The following is a 17,481-nucleotide window of genomic DNA, read 5'->3' on the forward strand; positions in this document are numbered from 1 at the left end:
AGCTAGACGAGATTCGGGGGCTTTCCTGGGACTGCCATGCTACTGAGGGGAACACTGACAATAAAGAGGTAAAGAGTGAAAGGAGGGAGGTGGGGAACCGTGGCACACGGCCTCCAAAGCACCCTCAGGGGGCGTCTCACCAGGGAAGGCTCCCCCACACTGTTCGGGGCTTGGGTTCTCAGGGCTGAGCCTGGGGACTCTTCTTCCCTGGTTGACTGAGCTTATGGGACAGAGTTCCTGCCTTGATCTTCTCTTCTAAATGCCCCCCAGTCCCTCCTACAGTCCAGTGACTGATCATGGCCCCATGCACGTCTCCCAGAACATGCTTGTCCCCTGTCCCTCAAGTCATCTGTTGCCTCAGTTCCCACCTGATCAGTGGCCTTTTAGTAATAGCAACTGAGTTCAGGGCCCCTGGGCCACTGCTCCTGGCCAGTATGACTTTGCCTTCAGAGTCAACTTTGGTGACTGCTCTGGCCTCTGCCGTGCCCTGGTGCCCAGGGTTCTGCATGGTCCATTTCAAGACTCTCATCTGCTCCAGGCTGCTGCTTGGAAACCACCATACATCATAGCCATATCCTATGTGGTGGGCGTGTCCCAGGGGGTCCCATGTCCTGCTTGAGCATCTGCCTTTTCTGTTCTTCCTTTCTGTACCAGACTTCCTTTAGTCACCTTCAAAGAGTCAGCACATGGGTTGCCTCCTGCAGGACACAACCCCACATGCCCCGGACTCAATGGCTGCTTCCCCACCACCTGCAGCGCTGGGCCAGCTCACTCACCTCTGCTACTGCAGTTATCTAAGTGCATGCTAGAATCTTCCCCCAACTTCAAGCTCCTAAGGGCAAGGACAACATCTTAATTGGTTTTTTCCTTCCATGACACATTTGAAGCTCAATAAAAATTGAACCATTCACTTTCAGATTTTTTTCTTCTTTTATCCTCAGGAGCAGAAATTGGTTCTGTACCCAGGTTAGAGGATTTCCAGACTTAAGTACCATTTTGTGAGAAGATTACTACTTTCCCAAGCCTTTCTGCTGAGTATCATTTGCCCTCTTGATGTTAATGTCCAGTCATTAGGAAATAAACATTTCTTGCATGACCAGAGACCATGCTAGGCATTATTTGGCATGCAATAAATATTTGCTGAGTGAGTAGTCAATGAATGAATCCATGTAATTTAATCCTCACTGTGTCCCTACAAAGTAAGTATCATTATCTCATTTCCCTCCAGTTAAATGGGCAATATCTGGCAAAGCAGGATTGAGTTGCTGGTGTAGATGAGACCCAAGCCCAGAGCCCTTTCCAGAACAGGGCTGGCTTTTCCTCCCGAGTTAAGGTTGTATTCATTTTGTTTATCTCCTCAGACCGTGTACATTGGGTGTTTCTGCTGGGCCTGGCCATGCATCCGTGTGCACATTAACATGTCATTGACGTCAATCCTGTGAGATCAAACATGCAGACACCAAGCCCGCAGTGGAGCCAGGACCTGCCAGGCCCCCATGGTCTCCATTAATCTGCCCTTGCACCCTCTTTTCTGCTACAGGTCTAGTCCTCTATAACATCTAATCTCATAGTTTGGCCATGAAATTGAATAATGCTTCAAACAGTAAGCATTTCCCGAGCTTTTGCCACGAGCCAGGAGTTATGCTGAGCAAAGTGGGATTCGGAGATGAATCCTGCCTTGTCGCCTTTGCAGCTGCTGGCGGGGCACTCCAGTCCTGGCACAGCCAAGCGTCGGGAGGTGGCCCCGGGGGAGGGGGAGGGGACTTCCTCACTTACACCTGGAGCTGCAGGCTCATGAGGGTAATAAAGAGCACGACTATTTTCAGATTCTCTACAGACAGGGTGCCCTTCTGCCTCTAGCTGGTGTGGGTTTCCTTTCCTGCAGGACAATCCCCTTTATGAAGCTTGAGACTCTGCCTCAAGCAAATACCAGTATTTACCGAGACTTTCCCCCACCACCCACAACACTGGACATACAAATGCGATCTAGCATGACCTTTGAAGACAGGCACAAATGCTGCTGGAATTGTTAGGATGTGCTTGACTCAGAAATACCATTTAAAAGGAATGTGGGGTTATTTACACTTTGGTGGCATGCCCCATGACTGGCTAGCTATTCTCTCAGAGTGATGACACGCTCACTCCTATAAAGAAGAGGTCTCTGAGGTCCTCTCCCTGAATCTGATGTGCCTGCTGGAACCCCAGCCAAATCTGCCCCTGACCCCCATGACCTGTCAGATGAGGGACCCAGCTCGACTGGCCACATGCAAGCTGCCAGGGTGTCCCTCCCAACTTCCAAATGGATCACACCCTATTAGAGCTATAACTCCTTATTGTTTTTTATTTAACTCCGATTATAAATATACCACATAAAAAAGTGTGTTCAAAATATATAATAGGCACGGATGCCATTAGCCCCTTACCCAGGTAGGACACAGAACACTACCAGCACCTTGGGAGCCACTGATGTGCCCCTCCCTGATCCCTTCCCGGTCCCTCCAGCTGGATTTTGGTTTTCGTTCCGTTGTTCTCTTTGTTTAGTTTTTCCAATTTTGTGTGCATTTCCACACACGCCATGGTTTAGTTTGGCCTGTTTTGACAGCTACATAAATGGGGTTACACTGTGGTATCTTCTGTGGCCCGGTTCTGTGCTGCGAGGAGCTGTAACTCATTCTCACTGGGGACAGTGTTCCATCACCCAAGCAGGCCACCCTGGGCACGTTTCACTGTCGGCAAACATTTGTGTTGTTTCCAGTTTGGGGCTAATGCGGGAAATGCTGCTCTGAACTCTCCTGAGCGAGTCTCCTGGTGCAGGAGTCTTCTGGGAAGAATTTGCCCAGGAGTGGAATTAATGGGAAGTGGGGTGTGGGCATGTTCAGCTTTACCAGGTACAGGAGATGAGTTTTCCTTAAGTGGTTGGGTAAGTTTTCTCCCCATCACTATATCATACCTCACCCAGTCAGGCATGACGGCACGTGCCTGTAACCCCAGCAGTTCCAGAGGCTGAGGCAGGAGGATATCAAGTTCGAAAACAGCCTGGGTCACTTAGCAAGACCCTGTCCCAAAATAAAAAGGGTTGGGGATTTAGCTCAGTGGTAAAGCATCCCTGTGTTCAATTCCCAGCTCTGCACAGGCATGCGTGTGTGCACGCGCACGCGCGCACACACACACACACACAAACACAACCCATATCTTATCCAAACTAAGGGGTAAAACCATATCTGATTATGGTTTAAACTTACATTTCCTAATTCTCATTGGCTTCAGCATCTTTTCCTATGCCTATATGCTATGTGTGTTTGTCTTTTTGTGACTATTTCATCGTATCTCTTGCCATTTTTATAATGGTTGCTTTTCTCCTTCTTACTGGCTTGTAGAATTCTTTACAAATTCCCAGCACAAATCCTTTGATGGTCACAGTATGGTTGTATCTTCTAATTTGAGCTTGACTCTGTGTTCTCTTTTAATATCTTCTAATGCAATCAAATTTACCAATCTTACCCTTTATGATTTGTACCTTCTGTGTCTTAAGAAATCTTTCTCAGCTCCTGTAGTGGCACACCCCTGTAATCCCAGTGACTTGGGAGGCTGAGGCAGGAGGATAGCAAGTTCAAAGTCAGCCTCAGCAACTTAGCAAGGCCTTGAGCAATCTAGCAAGACTCTGTCACAAAATCAAAAATAAAAAAGGGCTGGGGTTGTAGCTCAGTGGTAAAATGCCCCTAGGTTCAATCCCCAGTACCAAAGACAAAAACAAAATAAAACAAAAAAGAAATCTTTCTCTAGTCTTAGGTCAAACGACATTTTCCTATATTGTGTTCTAAATGATTTATGGTTTGTTTTTCCCTTTACCTCTTTAATCCTTCTAAAACTGGCATTTGAGTAATGCTGGAGGTTAGGATCCAATTTTATTTACTTTTTTGCAAATGGATAAACAGTTATCCCAGCACTATTTAGTGAACAATCTATTCTTTTCATACTAACCTGCAATGCCACCACCGAAATCAAGTTTCTATATATGCATGAGTATCTTTCTATTCCATTGGTCTACTTTTCTTTCACTAGTCCAGTAACTCACTGTCTTAATTACTAAAATTTTACAGTAAATCTTAATGTCTAGTAGGGCAAGTCCTTTCACTATCTTCTTAGTTTCAGGGATGTCTTGGCTAATCTTAGCTCTTACTTTTCCATATTTATATTAGAATCATATTGTCAATTTTTACTAAAAATTCTATCCAGGGCTGGGGATATAGCTCAGTGGTAGAGCACTTGCCTAGCATGCACGAGGCCCTGGGTTCATGCACATGCATGTACACACGTTACACTCTTCCCCCGCCCCACACACACACACGTGCAAAGAAGAAGGGAATAAAAGAAAACAAAACTTCTGGTCAGGTTTTGATTAGAATTGCATTGAATCTATTGTTAAATCTATGGGTCACTTTGGGGGAGAATCAACATCTTTACAATATTGTGTCACCCTATGTAAAATCATGACATATTTCTTTATTTACTTGTCTTCTTAAACAGATTTTAATAAAATTGTTTAATTTATTCTTAAATATCTCATGCATCTTTTATTAGACTAACGTCTAAGTCTATTTTTATTTTTGATTACTACTGCAAATTTTTTTAACCCTTGTAAAAGCTAAAATTTCTAACTTACTGTTGCTGTTGTATTGTAATGTCACTGACTTTTGTCTATTGATGTTGAATCCAGCTATTTTTCCAACTCTATTATAAATGTTGATAATTATTCTGCAAATCCTGACAAGTATTCTGTGTAGACAACCATATCACCTGCACAAATAAGTTTTGTTTCTTCTTGCATTCCAAACCTTCAAGCTTTCGTTTATTTTCCTTGCCAACTCCACTAAGAACTCTAGTACAGTGGCAAATATAAGCAGTGATACATGCATCTTTGTCTTGTTCTTGACCTGAAAGATAATGCTTTCAACATTTCAGCATTAACTATGCTATTTATTGTGGGTTTTATGAAATTAAAGAAGTTTTCTTCTATTCCTAGTTTGCTTAGAGTTTTCATAAGAATGGACGTGAATTTCATCAAGTGGTTTTACTCACAGATTTTTGCCTTTATTTTATTAATAAGGTAAATTATATTAATCCAGTTCCCTAATTAAATGCATCTTACACTCCTAGAATTCATCCAACTTGATCATGACATATTGCCATTTTTGTACATTGCCAGATTAGGTTAATAGTTTCTTTCCCACTTTTGCATTTGTTTATTAATGAGCAAGAAGCAGCTTATGTTTTCTTTCTTACACTCTAGAATGTCCTTGCCACACTCTCGGTTGGGCTAGATAACCTGCTGGCACCCCAGCTGTTGCCCAGGCTGATGATAAACTGATCTGGGGTATCAAGGTTCTGCTAGCCTCATAAAATGAGCTGGGGAGTTTGGCTCATTCCATTTTCTGAGAGTTGTGTCAAAAGGACTTATCTGTTCCTTGAACATTTGGTAGCAAGGGTCATCAGTAAAGCCATCTTGGCTGGATGCTTTTTATGAGGCTGACTTGTCACTGATTCAACGTCTTTGGTGGCTACAGGACCATTGCATTTTCTGTTTTTCCCTGAGTAGGTTGGGAGTTGAATCTCTTTGTCCCTTTCTAGGCAAAAGATCCTCTTGTTCCTCTCATTTTACTCCAAACTCAGTACCTCTGTGTTCCTTGAGTAGGAGCCCTCCTTGAGATAAAACTGAGGAGGTTGCTGGTTATCTCTTCTATCTGTCCCCTACTCCCAAGAGTCACTGAAGAAGATTGAGTCAGACAACACAAACCTGCAGCTTCCCCGCAGGTGGCTGCAATGGAACCCAATTGTTAAGGTCCCCTGGCAAAGCCTTCTGGGAACATGGTTCATCCTCACCTCCTCCCACTGGAGGGATCCACACATTTCCTCAGAGATCTCCAGGGGATCCAGGCTCAATAAACCAGCTCCCTACACTCCTTCCTCTTTCTTTCCTGTCCTGAGCTCTACCCCCACACCACGAGGCCACAGCCTCAGACCGTCACTTTCCTTACATTGTAAGATTCTTCTCAAATGGGAAAGACACATGTATCTCTTGGCTCTAGAACTTAGTGTCACTCAGTTTGGGTGAACCAGAAGGGACCATGGCTGAAGGAGCAATGTCATATAGCAGGTGGCAAAGCATTTTAGACAGAGTCACCTCAGAAAGGATCATGAAGCATAGTTTACTTGGAGTGGAATGTGGCTCGAGGGTCCCCAGCTACTGCTTCTTCCCTGTCATGCCTTTTCAGGGCAAGCCACCACCTGGTCCAGGGTGGACTTACGGCTAAAAAAAATCCCTCTTTAGGCTGGCTTAGCTTTCTCTGCTGTAAGTAAAGCCCATTCCCCATGTCTAGGCATTTGGGCAACAAATGTTTTCCACACACGTCTGAAGGAGAGAGAGGTTCCTTCAGAGGCCCACTGGTCCTTCCTTTCAGGCCTTGCCAGGTTTATCAGGGCGGAAAGGGAGGGAGCACACAGAAACATTTCTGTCATTCCCTGCCCTCCTTGGCCCCACCAGATGGCATTTTGGGAGATCTTAGGAGCTTAGGATGGCCCCAATCTCACTCCACTCCCTTCTCCAGGGTGTCCTTGCCATTCCCAGCTGTCACCCAGGCCAATAATAAACTGACAAGGCTGGGCAGCCAGAAGCCCAGGCTTAGCAGAAGCTACCCTCCCAGTCTTCTAATCCCCCACCCTACCAAGTCCCTCCATCCCTTGGAGACCACACTCCAGTGAGGGACAGTAAAGCAGCTGCATGAGAAGAAGTATCTAGAAGAAAAGGGCATGAGGACCCAGTTCCCATCTCTCCTGCCTATCATTACTTGTCCTCGACCTTCCTCTGGAGCAGAGCAGCCGGGCCGCCAAGCAGCTAGCCCATCCCTACAAGTCCAGACCCACAAGCTAGTGGTCTTGTTTTCATCTGAGTTCCTTCCTGGCATCTCACTTGGGATCCACACACTGTAGCGGTCATTCATATCACCTTATTTGGGCATCCCTAGGGTGGAACTCTCCACCCACTTCATGTTTGAAGCTGGCTTTCTGGTGTACCACGTGCGGCTTGTCTGCATCGTGGCGAAAGCCTGCACTGCCTTCTGGTGCACCACCCAGGCCTCCTCTGCTCCACCTACCTCACTGAAAGGCAGATGTTGAGCAGGAGGGGATTTGACTCCCTAATGTGAGCCAGAGAAGGACTTTATGCTGGACACCTGGGACCCCAAAGTCAGAATAAGAATACCAGCCTACCAGACTCCAAGGTGACTCAGTATGGAGGAAAGTCCACTCAGCCTTTAGCCCTCCCTGCCTCCCTGCGTGATCCTGGGCAAGACACTTCTCATCTGGAGTCCTCAGGGTCCCACTGTACAATGGGCAGGTTGGCCTACGTAGCCTACTGGCCACAGCCAGCCACTGTCAACCATTGTGTGTTCCTGATCAGGAAACAAAGAAAGCAAGGGAGGGCTGATCCTCTATTCAGTCCCAAATGTCGCCCCTCATCCTGCTCTCCCAGACCAAAGGCCCCTTTCAGCATGAATCTTGAGCTGAATGCGGGGGATCTATTTGCTCTACAGCTCCCTCCTCCATGTGGTGCTGCCCCCACCCACCCCACACGTGCACGCACACAGGAACCTTGTCCTCTCTTGCTTAGGCAAAGGGCCTGTGGCAGTGTGTGCGTGGGGCATGGGGATGGATACACGTCTGACCTTGCACTCAATGCCTGTCCTTACAGGTTATGCTAGTCCTCTGTCTCCATCAGCTGAGCCTCCTCAGCAAGCCCTCCCTTCCCTCCAGTCCATCTCGTGCTACCTCTGCAATGGCAACCACAGAACCAAAGCCAGACAGCAGTGGAGCTGTGTCCACAGCATCCCTGGAGTGACTCATTGGCCTATGGACAGCATCCAGACCTCCCCTCCTTGGCTGGCTGGTGGAGAGTTCTTCTCCCAGCACAGCAGGCCCCAAATGCCTCGAGACAATCTCTTTCTAATCCTTTAATCCAGTTGTGGGAACCATTTTCTATTAAGGGACAGTGACTTCAGTGGAAAAACCAGATCATCCAAGATCAGATCATTGTATAAAATTACTTATTTTGGTGTAGATGCTGCTGTTCTTCCTTTTTAATTAGGAGAGGTGTATGAAGGCACGAAAGACACCTGATTTTAAAAGCAAGACACAAACCATACGAAACCAACAGGAGCAATACAGTATTTTAAAATCTATCTTCTAAATCTGGGGCAGTCCAGATGACCTGACCTGAAAGAATATGAAGGAAAGAGAAAGTGACAAATCTTGGTGGGAGAAAGAGAGACAAGAAAAAGGCGAAGAGCAGGGTGGTGGAAAGGAGGGAGGAAGGAGAGGAGAGAACAGAAGGTTCCTTTAGGCCAACCGCTAGCTCGTCGCTCTCTGGGTTCCGTGTTCCTGGTCATCCCTGCCCAGGCGATGCTGGTTTTACAGGGTGCCAATCATTTTGTCAGCCTGGATAGGTGCTTACTTACATTATTATATCATTCAATCTTCACAAAGAGTAGGTATTTTACAGATGAGGCGAGTAAGACCCAGAAAGGTCACTCAAGTTCACACACCACTGACAATGAGAATCAGGATTCAAGTCCTCACTCAGGTCAGAGCCTCTGCCCTTCGCATGGGCCGCCTCTGCTTGGCTTCCCCACCACTAGCTGCCAACCCAACCGTCTGCCACTCTTGCTCACGCCCCTGGTTCTCCACGCCGCGGCCACTCTTTTCTCCCTTCTGTTGGAGGGACCTGTTCAACCCGGCCTGTCTCTTCTCCCCAACCTCCAGCTTTGTGGGAGCTGTTACCTTCTGAACTGCTCCCGCCCAGATCTCCCCCTGGCCCAGCAGCGCATCCTTGGGGTCTCTTCTCCAGAGCACCCTTTCAGCCACCTCCCAGGACTCCCCCACATCACTCTGACATTTCCATCATGGCCTTCACGGCTCTGCTGTGTGTTCCTCGTCCCTGATGATCTTTCCCTGTACTGGAAAAGAATCTCCAGCACGCAGAACTTCATGCCTTGTTTATTACTTTATCTCCAGCTTCTAACACCATTTCTGGAACACAATGGACACCTAAAACATGTTCATTGAGTGAATGAATGAACAAACTGCTCTCTCACCCTTTATAGACTCTGCTCTTAGCTGTCGGAGGGGTATTTTCACAGAGAACCAATAAATCGAGTCCTCGGTTGCATTTCTCATATCAGCTCAAATCAAAATTCATTCCTGCCACGAGCATGTCCAAGTTCTTGGCTGCTGAGGCTGTGGAGGGAGATAAGTGAGATTTTATCCCAGATTCCAGGCTTGATCTTCTGCAGTTGATAGAATCTAGAAGCGGGGGGGAAGAGGTATGCCAGCAAGATATTCTAATTCTAGGTGAAATGAGCCATAAGTAACAAAAAAGAAACAAGCCAAACATTCCAAAGGAAGGAGAAAGGCTGTCTGGTTGGTGACGGTAGGCGTCAAGCATTAGGGTGTCAGCACAGAGCCAGGGCCTTGAATGAGGGTCAGGCCTCCCTGTAGTCTCCATAGACAGGAGACGCAGAGCCAGGACCTCCAGGGCACATCCAGACTGGCCAAGGAGGGACAAAGCCAAGGCAAGGATGCAGAGGCTCAGGCAGCTTTATGGACCACACTGGACCTCAGGAAAGAGTGAGCCAACGGGGTGCCATGACTCGGGCAGCAGGTGCAGCCGTCTGGCTAGTGGAGGCCTCTCCTGCGGGTATGAGGGGGTTAACCGTGTTTCTCTCTGAGAAGCTCAGTGGGAGCAGATTTCTCTCTTTACTTCAAGTGGTGTGAAATCTAAGCAGGAACATGCCTGATTTCTCAACAGCAGGAAATGAAGCAACGGTTTTTGAGAAAACATCCCGCCTTGATGGAGGGCAAAGCCCCAGGCTGTGGTCATTTTTCTGTCACATTAATCCTAGTTTTAGTAAACAGTTCTCCTAAGGAGGCTAGCCTGACTGGGAAGGGGTGGGCCTGGTGTCTGGGGATGGGGAGGGAAAGAAGGATGAGCAGGATGGCCAGACAGTGGGAGTTCCGGGGGAAGAAGACCAGGCTGTGGGGACACTGGAGGCGGATACTTGCTGGGGGAGGGGAAGGGAAGGTGAACGTTGGTTCCAGGGGCCTCCAGGGGGTCTTGAGGGAGGGTGCCACATCTGGAATTGTTCCCAGCTCTGCACCATTGCTTTCCATCTTTCCACCCATGCCCCTCCCATATGGGCTCATATCCCCAGTTTCCAGGATCAGGGACCACAGACATTTCTTGGAGATCCTTCTCCCGAGTCCATCTCTATAAAATACTTTACCATGTGGTATTGTTATGGACTCATACCACTGCCTCCCTGCATGGATGGTGAACCCTTGAGGGCAAGACACTGCCCCACTCCCCAGCGTGCCCAGATGCTCAGCACGGGGATGGAGCCTGTGGAGTCTGTAAACACGGTGTCGAATGAAACACAGTCACATCACCTCAGTCTCCTCCACCTTATCTCCAAACGTCAGAATGCCTCAGACTTGGGCCCCTCCTTCCTCAATGAGCTCATGGTTTCCACCGCTTTAAATAGTACCTTTATGCTAACGAGTCCTACATTTATCTACCTCCTGCCTCCAACTTCCCTTTGAGCTCCAGAGGCATTGATGTCCAGGCCTGCCTGCTATCTACTCAGCTGAAGCCCAAGCAGCTGACTTTGAATATGCCCGAAACAGACCCTGGACAATAAAACCTACCCCTACTGCAAGTGCTTGGCTCTGGGAAGTTTTCCAAACCTGTCCCCCTTGCTAGAGGTAGGACCCCAAGGTGGTTCCTTATACCTCCTCTTCCCTCACCCCTTTATATCCAGCTCATCAGTAAGTTGGATGACTTTCCCTCTGGTGAATGTCTAGAATCTTCCCCCTGCTCTTCACTTCCATCCCATTGGCCTGGTGCTGGCCACCTTGTCTTCTGTCTGGACCTCATGAAGGGCTACTCCTAGCTGGGCATGGTGGCTCGTGCCTGTAATTCCAGTTACTCAGGAGGTTGAGGCAAGAGGTTCCTTTGAGCCCATGAATTTGAGGCCAATGGAGGCAACATAGCAAGACCCCATCTCAAACAAATAAAAATACAAAGTAGCTATTTCATACTGTGTGGTCTCTTTCACCTGTCTCCCTCCATGTCTGTTCTCCACAAAACTGCAAGAGTGACTTCCCAAAACGTGCATCCTATCCTGGACCCATGCTTTAATGTTCAGGGGTGTCCAATCACATATAGAATAAGACCCCTCCGTGGGGCTGGGGTTGTAGCTCAGTGGTGGAGCGTTTGTCTAGTATGGGTGAGGCACTGGTTTCGATCCTCAGCACCGCATAAAAATAAATAAAATAAAAGTATCATGTCCATGTACAACGAAAAATGTTTTTTTAAAAATCCCTGCCGCTCTCCCCACCCACCTCTTCCCTCTCTCTGCCTGACTCCAGCCACATTGCTTGGCCTACCCTGGGACCTTGTGCATGGTATTCTCTACCCACACCATTCCCCCTTCTTGGCTTACCTAAGACCCCCTCGTCCCTCAGACTTCAGCGTAAGGATATATCTCCTTGGAGAGGCCCCCTGACCATTTGAACTAAAACGGGTCTTCCCACCCTCTTCTCACCAGACCCAGCTTAGCCCAGCCTCTGGCACCTAATGGGGTCTCAGTAACTCTTTCCTGAAGGAATCGGTGCGGCAGCCCTTGGTCCCAGGCAACTCTGAGAATGTTTTTTCTTCTTCTTCTATAGCACCAGGAATTTGCCCACCTCCTCCCTTATTTTTAAATTTTCTTAAAACTACCCACACCAACACCATATTGTGGCATTTCTTTCTCCTCCAAAACTAGAGGCAGAACTGGACAGAGACTGGCTGCCCACTTCCTGGCTGTCCTTTTCAGTTTTGGAGTTTAAACACTAGGCATCGAGAAGAAACAGTAGGAAGAATGGGAAATAATCGACAAGAAGAGCAGAGTCCACAGACTGACCGAGTTCCTACAGTCATGGTCCTTGGTCTATAGTTAGCTCCTGACTTCCTTTCTTGGCAAGATCGCTAATGGTTATCTGGGACAGTACTGATTTCAACTCTTACGTTCCATTGTCTGACTGGGTCTCGTGAATTTCTCTACATTATAGTCTTTCTGGCTTTCTCCTTCTTCTCTATTTTTCCCACCAGGGTAGCCTTTCTTAAGCAACCCCCTCTTTCAGTGTGGAAAGAACTAAGTCTGGCTTCAGTCTTGCTCTATCACATGAAATCTGCATGACTTTGGGCAATTCTTGGTTCTTTCTGAGTTAAGTTTGTTGGTCCTCAAGATAGAGAGAAAACCAATGTTTCCATTACAGGATGCAGCACAAGGTGCCTGCAAAATACATGTTGATGATGTCGTATACCTGAAAAGCCACCCCTGACTGGTTCTGGTGCCCAAAATAAGAAGCCTTGACTTCTTATTTCATTTCTTCTTTATTTCTTCTTTCTTTATTTTAATCACACTTCCCAGAAATGTGATTCCTTAATGAAAGCAGTTTGACCCAAGTTTTGCTATGCTGAAGTCTGAGGATATGTTGTGGATGTGAGGACCATGTGAACAAGTTGCTGTTTTCCACCATGAAGAGGCGTTACTAATGTAAACATGATGATGGAGTCCATTTTGGATTTTTCCCTTTAAATACTTGTGTTTTGTACTTGGAACTAGTTCCATTTGAAAGCCGACTAACTCCCTTGCTTTCACACTTTGTAAGTGAGTGCTCTCTTCCCCTTTCTGAATGCACTGGTCCCTGGTCCTCCTGTGACAGCTTGTTTCTTAGCTATGGGCCACCTGGGCACCTACCAACGGAGTCAACAGACACGTGGAGGCTACAGTGTACCTGTCTGTACCTGGGCCCCGGGAATCCCTGCTCACCCTCCCCTTGCTCCCTGAGGAGCTTCCTGCACAGTGGCAGAGCTCAGTCTGATGCTTTTCAAGTGTGTTTCTGGTGATGGCACGCGGCCAAGAGCGGAATCTGGGTTTGAGGCAACAGCCAGGCATTAAGTGATTTCTGTCAGGGGCTACAGCCAGGTTTCTGCAATCTGATTCCCTGAGTAGTCTTCCTGGGTGAATGTGTTTTTCTGAGAATTCTGATATTTCCTGGCATCTGAGAATACAGGATCGAAAGCTTTTTGGTGTCTTTGTGACAATGCATAGAATTTCCGCCTTACGTGTTTCGTGTGGGTGCCTCTAGAAGTTTCCTTTTATTCTCAGTTCAGAGCTTCCTTCCTCACCCCAAAGTTCTCATTTTTAAAGTCCTTGTGGTCCCAATAGCTGTTGAGAGCTACAAAGATGAAATTCCTATACCAAAGATGAAAGGAGACAAATCAGCTTTTATTTAATTTCCTTAAAATCAAATGATTCAAGCTGTAATTTCCCTTTGGAATTTTTTAAATATAAGGTTAAAAAGGAGACATTGTTATAGGAAGCTTTAAGGATGTTAAGAGATTTTCTTGCTAAATTAAAAAGAAAAATCTCCAAATTGCTCAGATTTTCAAGATACTTCTCTTCAAAAGACCTAATGGGGTTTTAATTATATATGCCTTAACTAATCAAGTATTAAGATTTTCTTTTGGCAGGGGGTGCACAGTGCTGGGGATCAAACCCAGGTCCTTGAACATGCAAGGCAAGTGCTGTACCACTGAGCTAGAGCCCAGGCCTGGGTCAACCTTCTGAACAGATGCAGGTGGTGCCCATTTCTACCTTAGACTCCGTTGCTTCATCAGAATTCCTCCAAAGGTATAAGAAGAAAACTACCTCTTCTCCAAACAGGAAATAACTTGGATCAAACCAATTGATATAATTTATCCACTTCTGAAGGGAATCGTGTATGTGGATGATAAAAAGGGTCTTATGTTAATTGAGAAGAGGTTAAATTAGTTCAATAAACAACCAGAACTCAATTTTGACTCTTGGTGTATATCATTTGTGCAAATGATATGAAGAATTTAATACTAATGATTATAAAGACTATAATACTAATGAACAAATTTATTAATGTCAAGCCAACTTTATTAAAATAATTTGACATATGTCATTGCTCATTTCTTTCTTTCTTTTATTTTATTTTACTTTTTTCAGAGGAGGAAAAGTTTATTTGGCGACTCACAGTTTCAGAGGTCTCAGTCTACAGATGGTTGACTCCATTCCTTGGGGCCCGATGTGAGACAGAACATCAAGGGGAAAGGTGTGGCAGAGGAAAGGGGCTCAGGACATGGCACCAGGAAGCAGACCATTGCTCCTTTCAAACTCACTATTTGCAGCTATTTTAAACCCAAGAAAATAAAGATTACTTCTCTTTAGACCATTTGAACTTATGGTATAACTTCAAATTTGTCTTTTATTATTTTATTTTAGGTTTTGGCTTACCAAGAACATATTTAGTTTGAGATAAATTTAATCCATTCTCCCTTCATAAACAAAAAACATCAATATCTTGCATACTGCCCCCACCTTTCTTAAAAAATTAAGTATAGACACAAACATTTTTCAAAGGATTCAAAGGTTTCCGTATAAGCTATTTAGCCTATTACTGGTCCCTCTGCTATATTTTATGAACTAATAACAGAGGTATTTTAAAGTTATGTTGCTTAAGTATCCAAACATTATTATTATTGTTATTATTATTATTATTTTTTTTTTTTTCTGGAAAAAGCTTTATTTTCATTTGGTCCAAGGTTTAGGAGGGGCTCCATGGTGGTTACAAAGCTGCCTAGGGGTTAGAGAGAGAGAGAGGCTCAGGTCAAAGCTCTGATGCCAGGATATGCAAAGGAGCCCCATCTAAGGCCACACTGCTCCAGGTCTTCTAGTCATGCTTGAGGGTGAGTCTTTCCAAGAGATACTCACCCAGGCCAGCCTGGGGGCCTGCCAGACGGTGGAGATTAGTCAAGTGGTCTCCTATCTTCTTGATCAGCTTCACCTCCTCATCAAGGAAGTGGTTCTCCAGAAAGTCACAGAGATGTGGGTCTGTGCGGGTAGAGCCCAAGGCATGAAGATCCAAAATGGCTTGGTTCAGGTTCTTCTCCAGGGCCAAGGCAGCTTCCATGGCACCCTGGGTGTTGCCCCACTCATCTTGAGAAGGTTTCTGCACATCCTGGAAGAGGGCACGGCCGCCGCGTTGGTTTTGCATCTTCAGGAGACGCTGGGAGGCCTCGCGCTTTTCCTTGGCCAACTCGCAGAAGAAGTGGCCCACGCCCTCCAGAGCCACATCGTCACGGTCAAAATAGTAGCCCAGAGAGAGGTAGGTGTAGGAGGCCTGCAGATGTAAATTGACAAGGCGGTTGACGGCAGCCTCCACCTCGGTAGAATAATTCTGACAAATCTGGGAGGCCATGGTTGGTCGTCAATAAGGAGCTAACCACAAAAAACGGAGTTAGCTGGTCCCGGAAGCAGGAGGTGGGCGAGAAGGTGGTCCCGGAGATTGTAAATGGAGATCAGATTGGAAGGCGATTGGAAGTAGAAGAAGAGGGAGTCCCCGGGTCTGTTCCGTCCAAACACTGTTGAAGCAAGAGACAGATCCGCAGGACCTCCAAGCACGATGGTTCCCAAACATTATTATTTACCCAAACAAATATTATTTTAAATTCTTAAAGTTAACTGAGAATCTGAAAATTACTTTTTTTTTTTTTAAGCAATGGGGATTGAACCTAGAGGGACTCTATCACTGAGCTACATTCTCAGCCCTTTTTAAAATTTTTTCATTTAGAGATGGGGTCTGAGTATCAGAGGCTGGCAATCCTCCTGCCTCAGTCTCCCAAGTAGCTGGGTATGAGCATGCCCCATAGTGTGTGTCTTAGAAATTACAATTTTAGTTGACACATTAAGTCCATGTGATCTTTAGCATTACTAAAAAATTATCTCCTTTTATAATATATTGATTATGATCATTAATTTAGCCATACTTTATTTTGCAATTTTAAAATTTCAAATAAATTAGTGTTAAGTTTATCTGACCAGCAAAAATGTATGTGAAATTTAGGTAATTCAAAATAATTGGGCTTTTCATGAGAAAATAAAGAGTTGTATAAACATGGTGAACATGGTGCTTACCTCAGAAGGTGCTAAAATCAAGAAGGCATAGACTTGTTTTAAAAACAAAATTATTAAATCAGTTTAATTTTTCCAAAGAGTCATCTCAGTTAGAAATATATAAATATTTCTTTTTATTCGGTTCCATATTAGTTGGGATATTTGTTTGTTTGTTTTGAAGCAACGGGGATTGAATCCAGGGGGCATTGTACCACTGAGCTACACCCCAGCCCTTTTAAAACATTTTTTCATACCTTTATTTTATTTATTTATTTTTATGTGGTGCTAAGGATCGAATCTAGTGAGGCAAGTGCTCCACCACTGAGCCACAACCCCAGCCCCACATTTTTTTATTTTGACAGAGGGTCTGCTTAAGATGCTGAGACTAGACTTGAACTTGTGATCCTCCTACTTCAGCCTCCCAAGTCTCTGAGAGTCACCTCCACTCCTGGCCAAAACTCTGAAGATGTTTAGCAATCACAATTTCCTCTTATCATGTAACCTAGTCACCAAGTTCATTAATTAAATCTGTAGTCAAAATGCTTAACCTCCCCCAACCCCAAATTATAGTTTTAGCAAGAAAAATAATGGAGTCAACAGAATTAAAGAATGAAAATGGAAAAATATGTTCTAGAATTTTTTTACATTTACATACATACTTAAATGATAATACCACATTTAGAAAAAAAGGTCATTTGGTACAGGAGTGTATTCTATTAGATTTTAAAAGACATTTTAATATGATTTGTTACTGCATTCTGTTTTGGCATATTTTCATATTTTAATAAAAATTACTGTTTTAGAAAAAGTTAATTTTTTTCATTAATTATTGCTGTTTATTGCTGTGTTCAAAATATTATTTATAACTATTTCTTTTTTCTTACCTTTTAATACTTATGTATGTGCATACTTTATATTATCTTACATCTCAAATTTTACCTTGCCCAAATTTAGGTCCCATATTCAGAACAGTAGGACTTTTTTTTTCTGTATGTACATAAAAACAGAATATTATTCGACCTTAAAGACAAAGGGAATTCAGACTCGTGCCGCAGTATGGAAGAAATCTGAGGAATTTATGCTAAGTGAAATTAAGCAATCACAGGAGGAAAGATATGTGGTTCCACTTATGAACAGTCGAGAATAGTCAAATCCAGAGAGAGAGAAGTAGAATAGAGATTAGCGGGAGGCTGGAACAGGAAGGCATGATAATGATGTTACCCTATAGCAATTTTGTATTTCCAATGAAATCTATTTTTCTTTTGAGATTTTTGTTATTATAAGGCTTAATGCTAAAATCATTTCACAGTTTTCAGGGCTGTTATCCATTACTACAGACTGAGTGCTTTCAGCCTCCTGAATACTAAATATCAAAGTAAAAGAAAGACCTTGTCCTTCTCCC

At 44.9% G+C, this 17,481-nt stretch overlaps 1 protein-coding gene across 1 annotated transcript; it reads right to left on the reverse strand.

Annotated features, from left to right (window-relative positions):
* Positions 1–14,711: 14,711 nt before the first annotated feature.
* LOC306641527 (ferritin light chain-like) lies at positions 14,712–15,590 on the reverse strand. The gene has a single exon (XM_079106645.1). The coding sequence runs from the start codon at positions 15,382–15,384 to the stop codon at positions 14,857–14,859; it is 528 nt and encodes a 175-aa protein (XP_078962771.1). The 5' UTR covers positions 15,385–15,590; the 3' UTR covers positions 14,712–14,856.
* Positions 15,591–17,481: the final 1,891 nt, after the last annotated feature.

Source organism: Sciurus vulgaris (genome assembly GCF_902686455.1).
Source record: "Sciurus vulgaris genome assembly, chromosome: 12".
Taxonomy (NCBI): domain Eukaryota; kingdom Metazoa; phylum Chordata; class Mammalia; order Rodentia; family Sciuridae; genus Sciurus; species Sciurus vulgaris.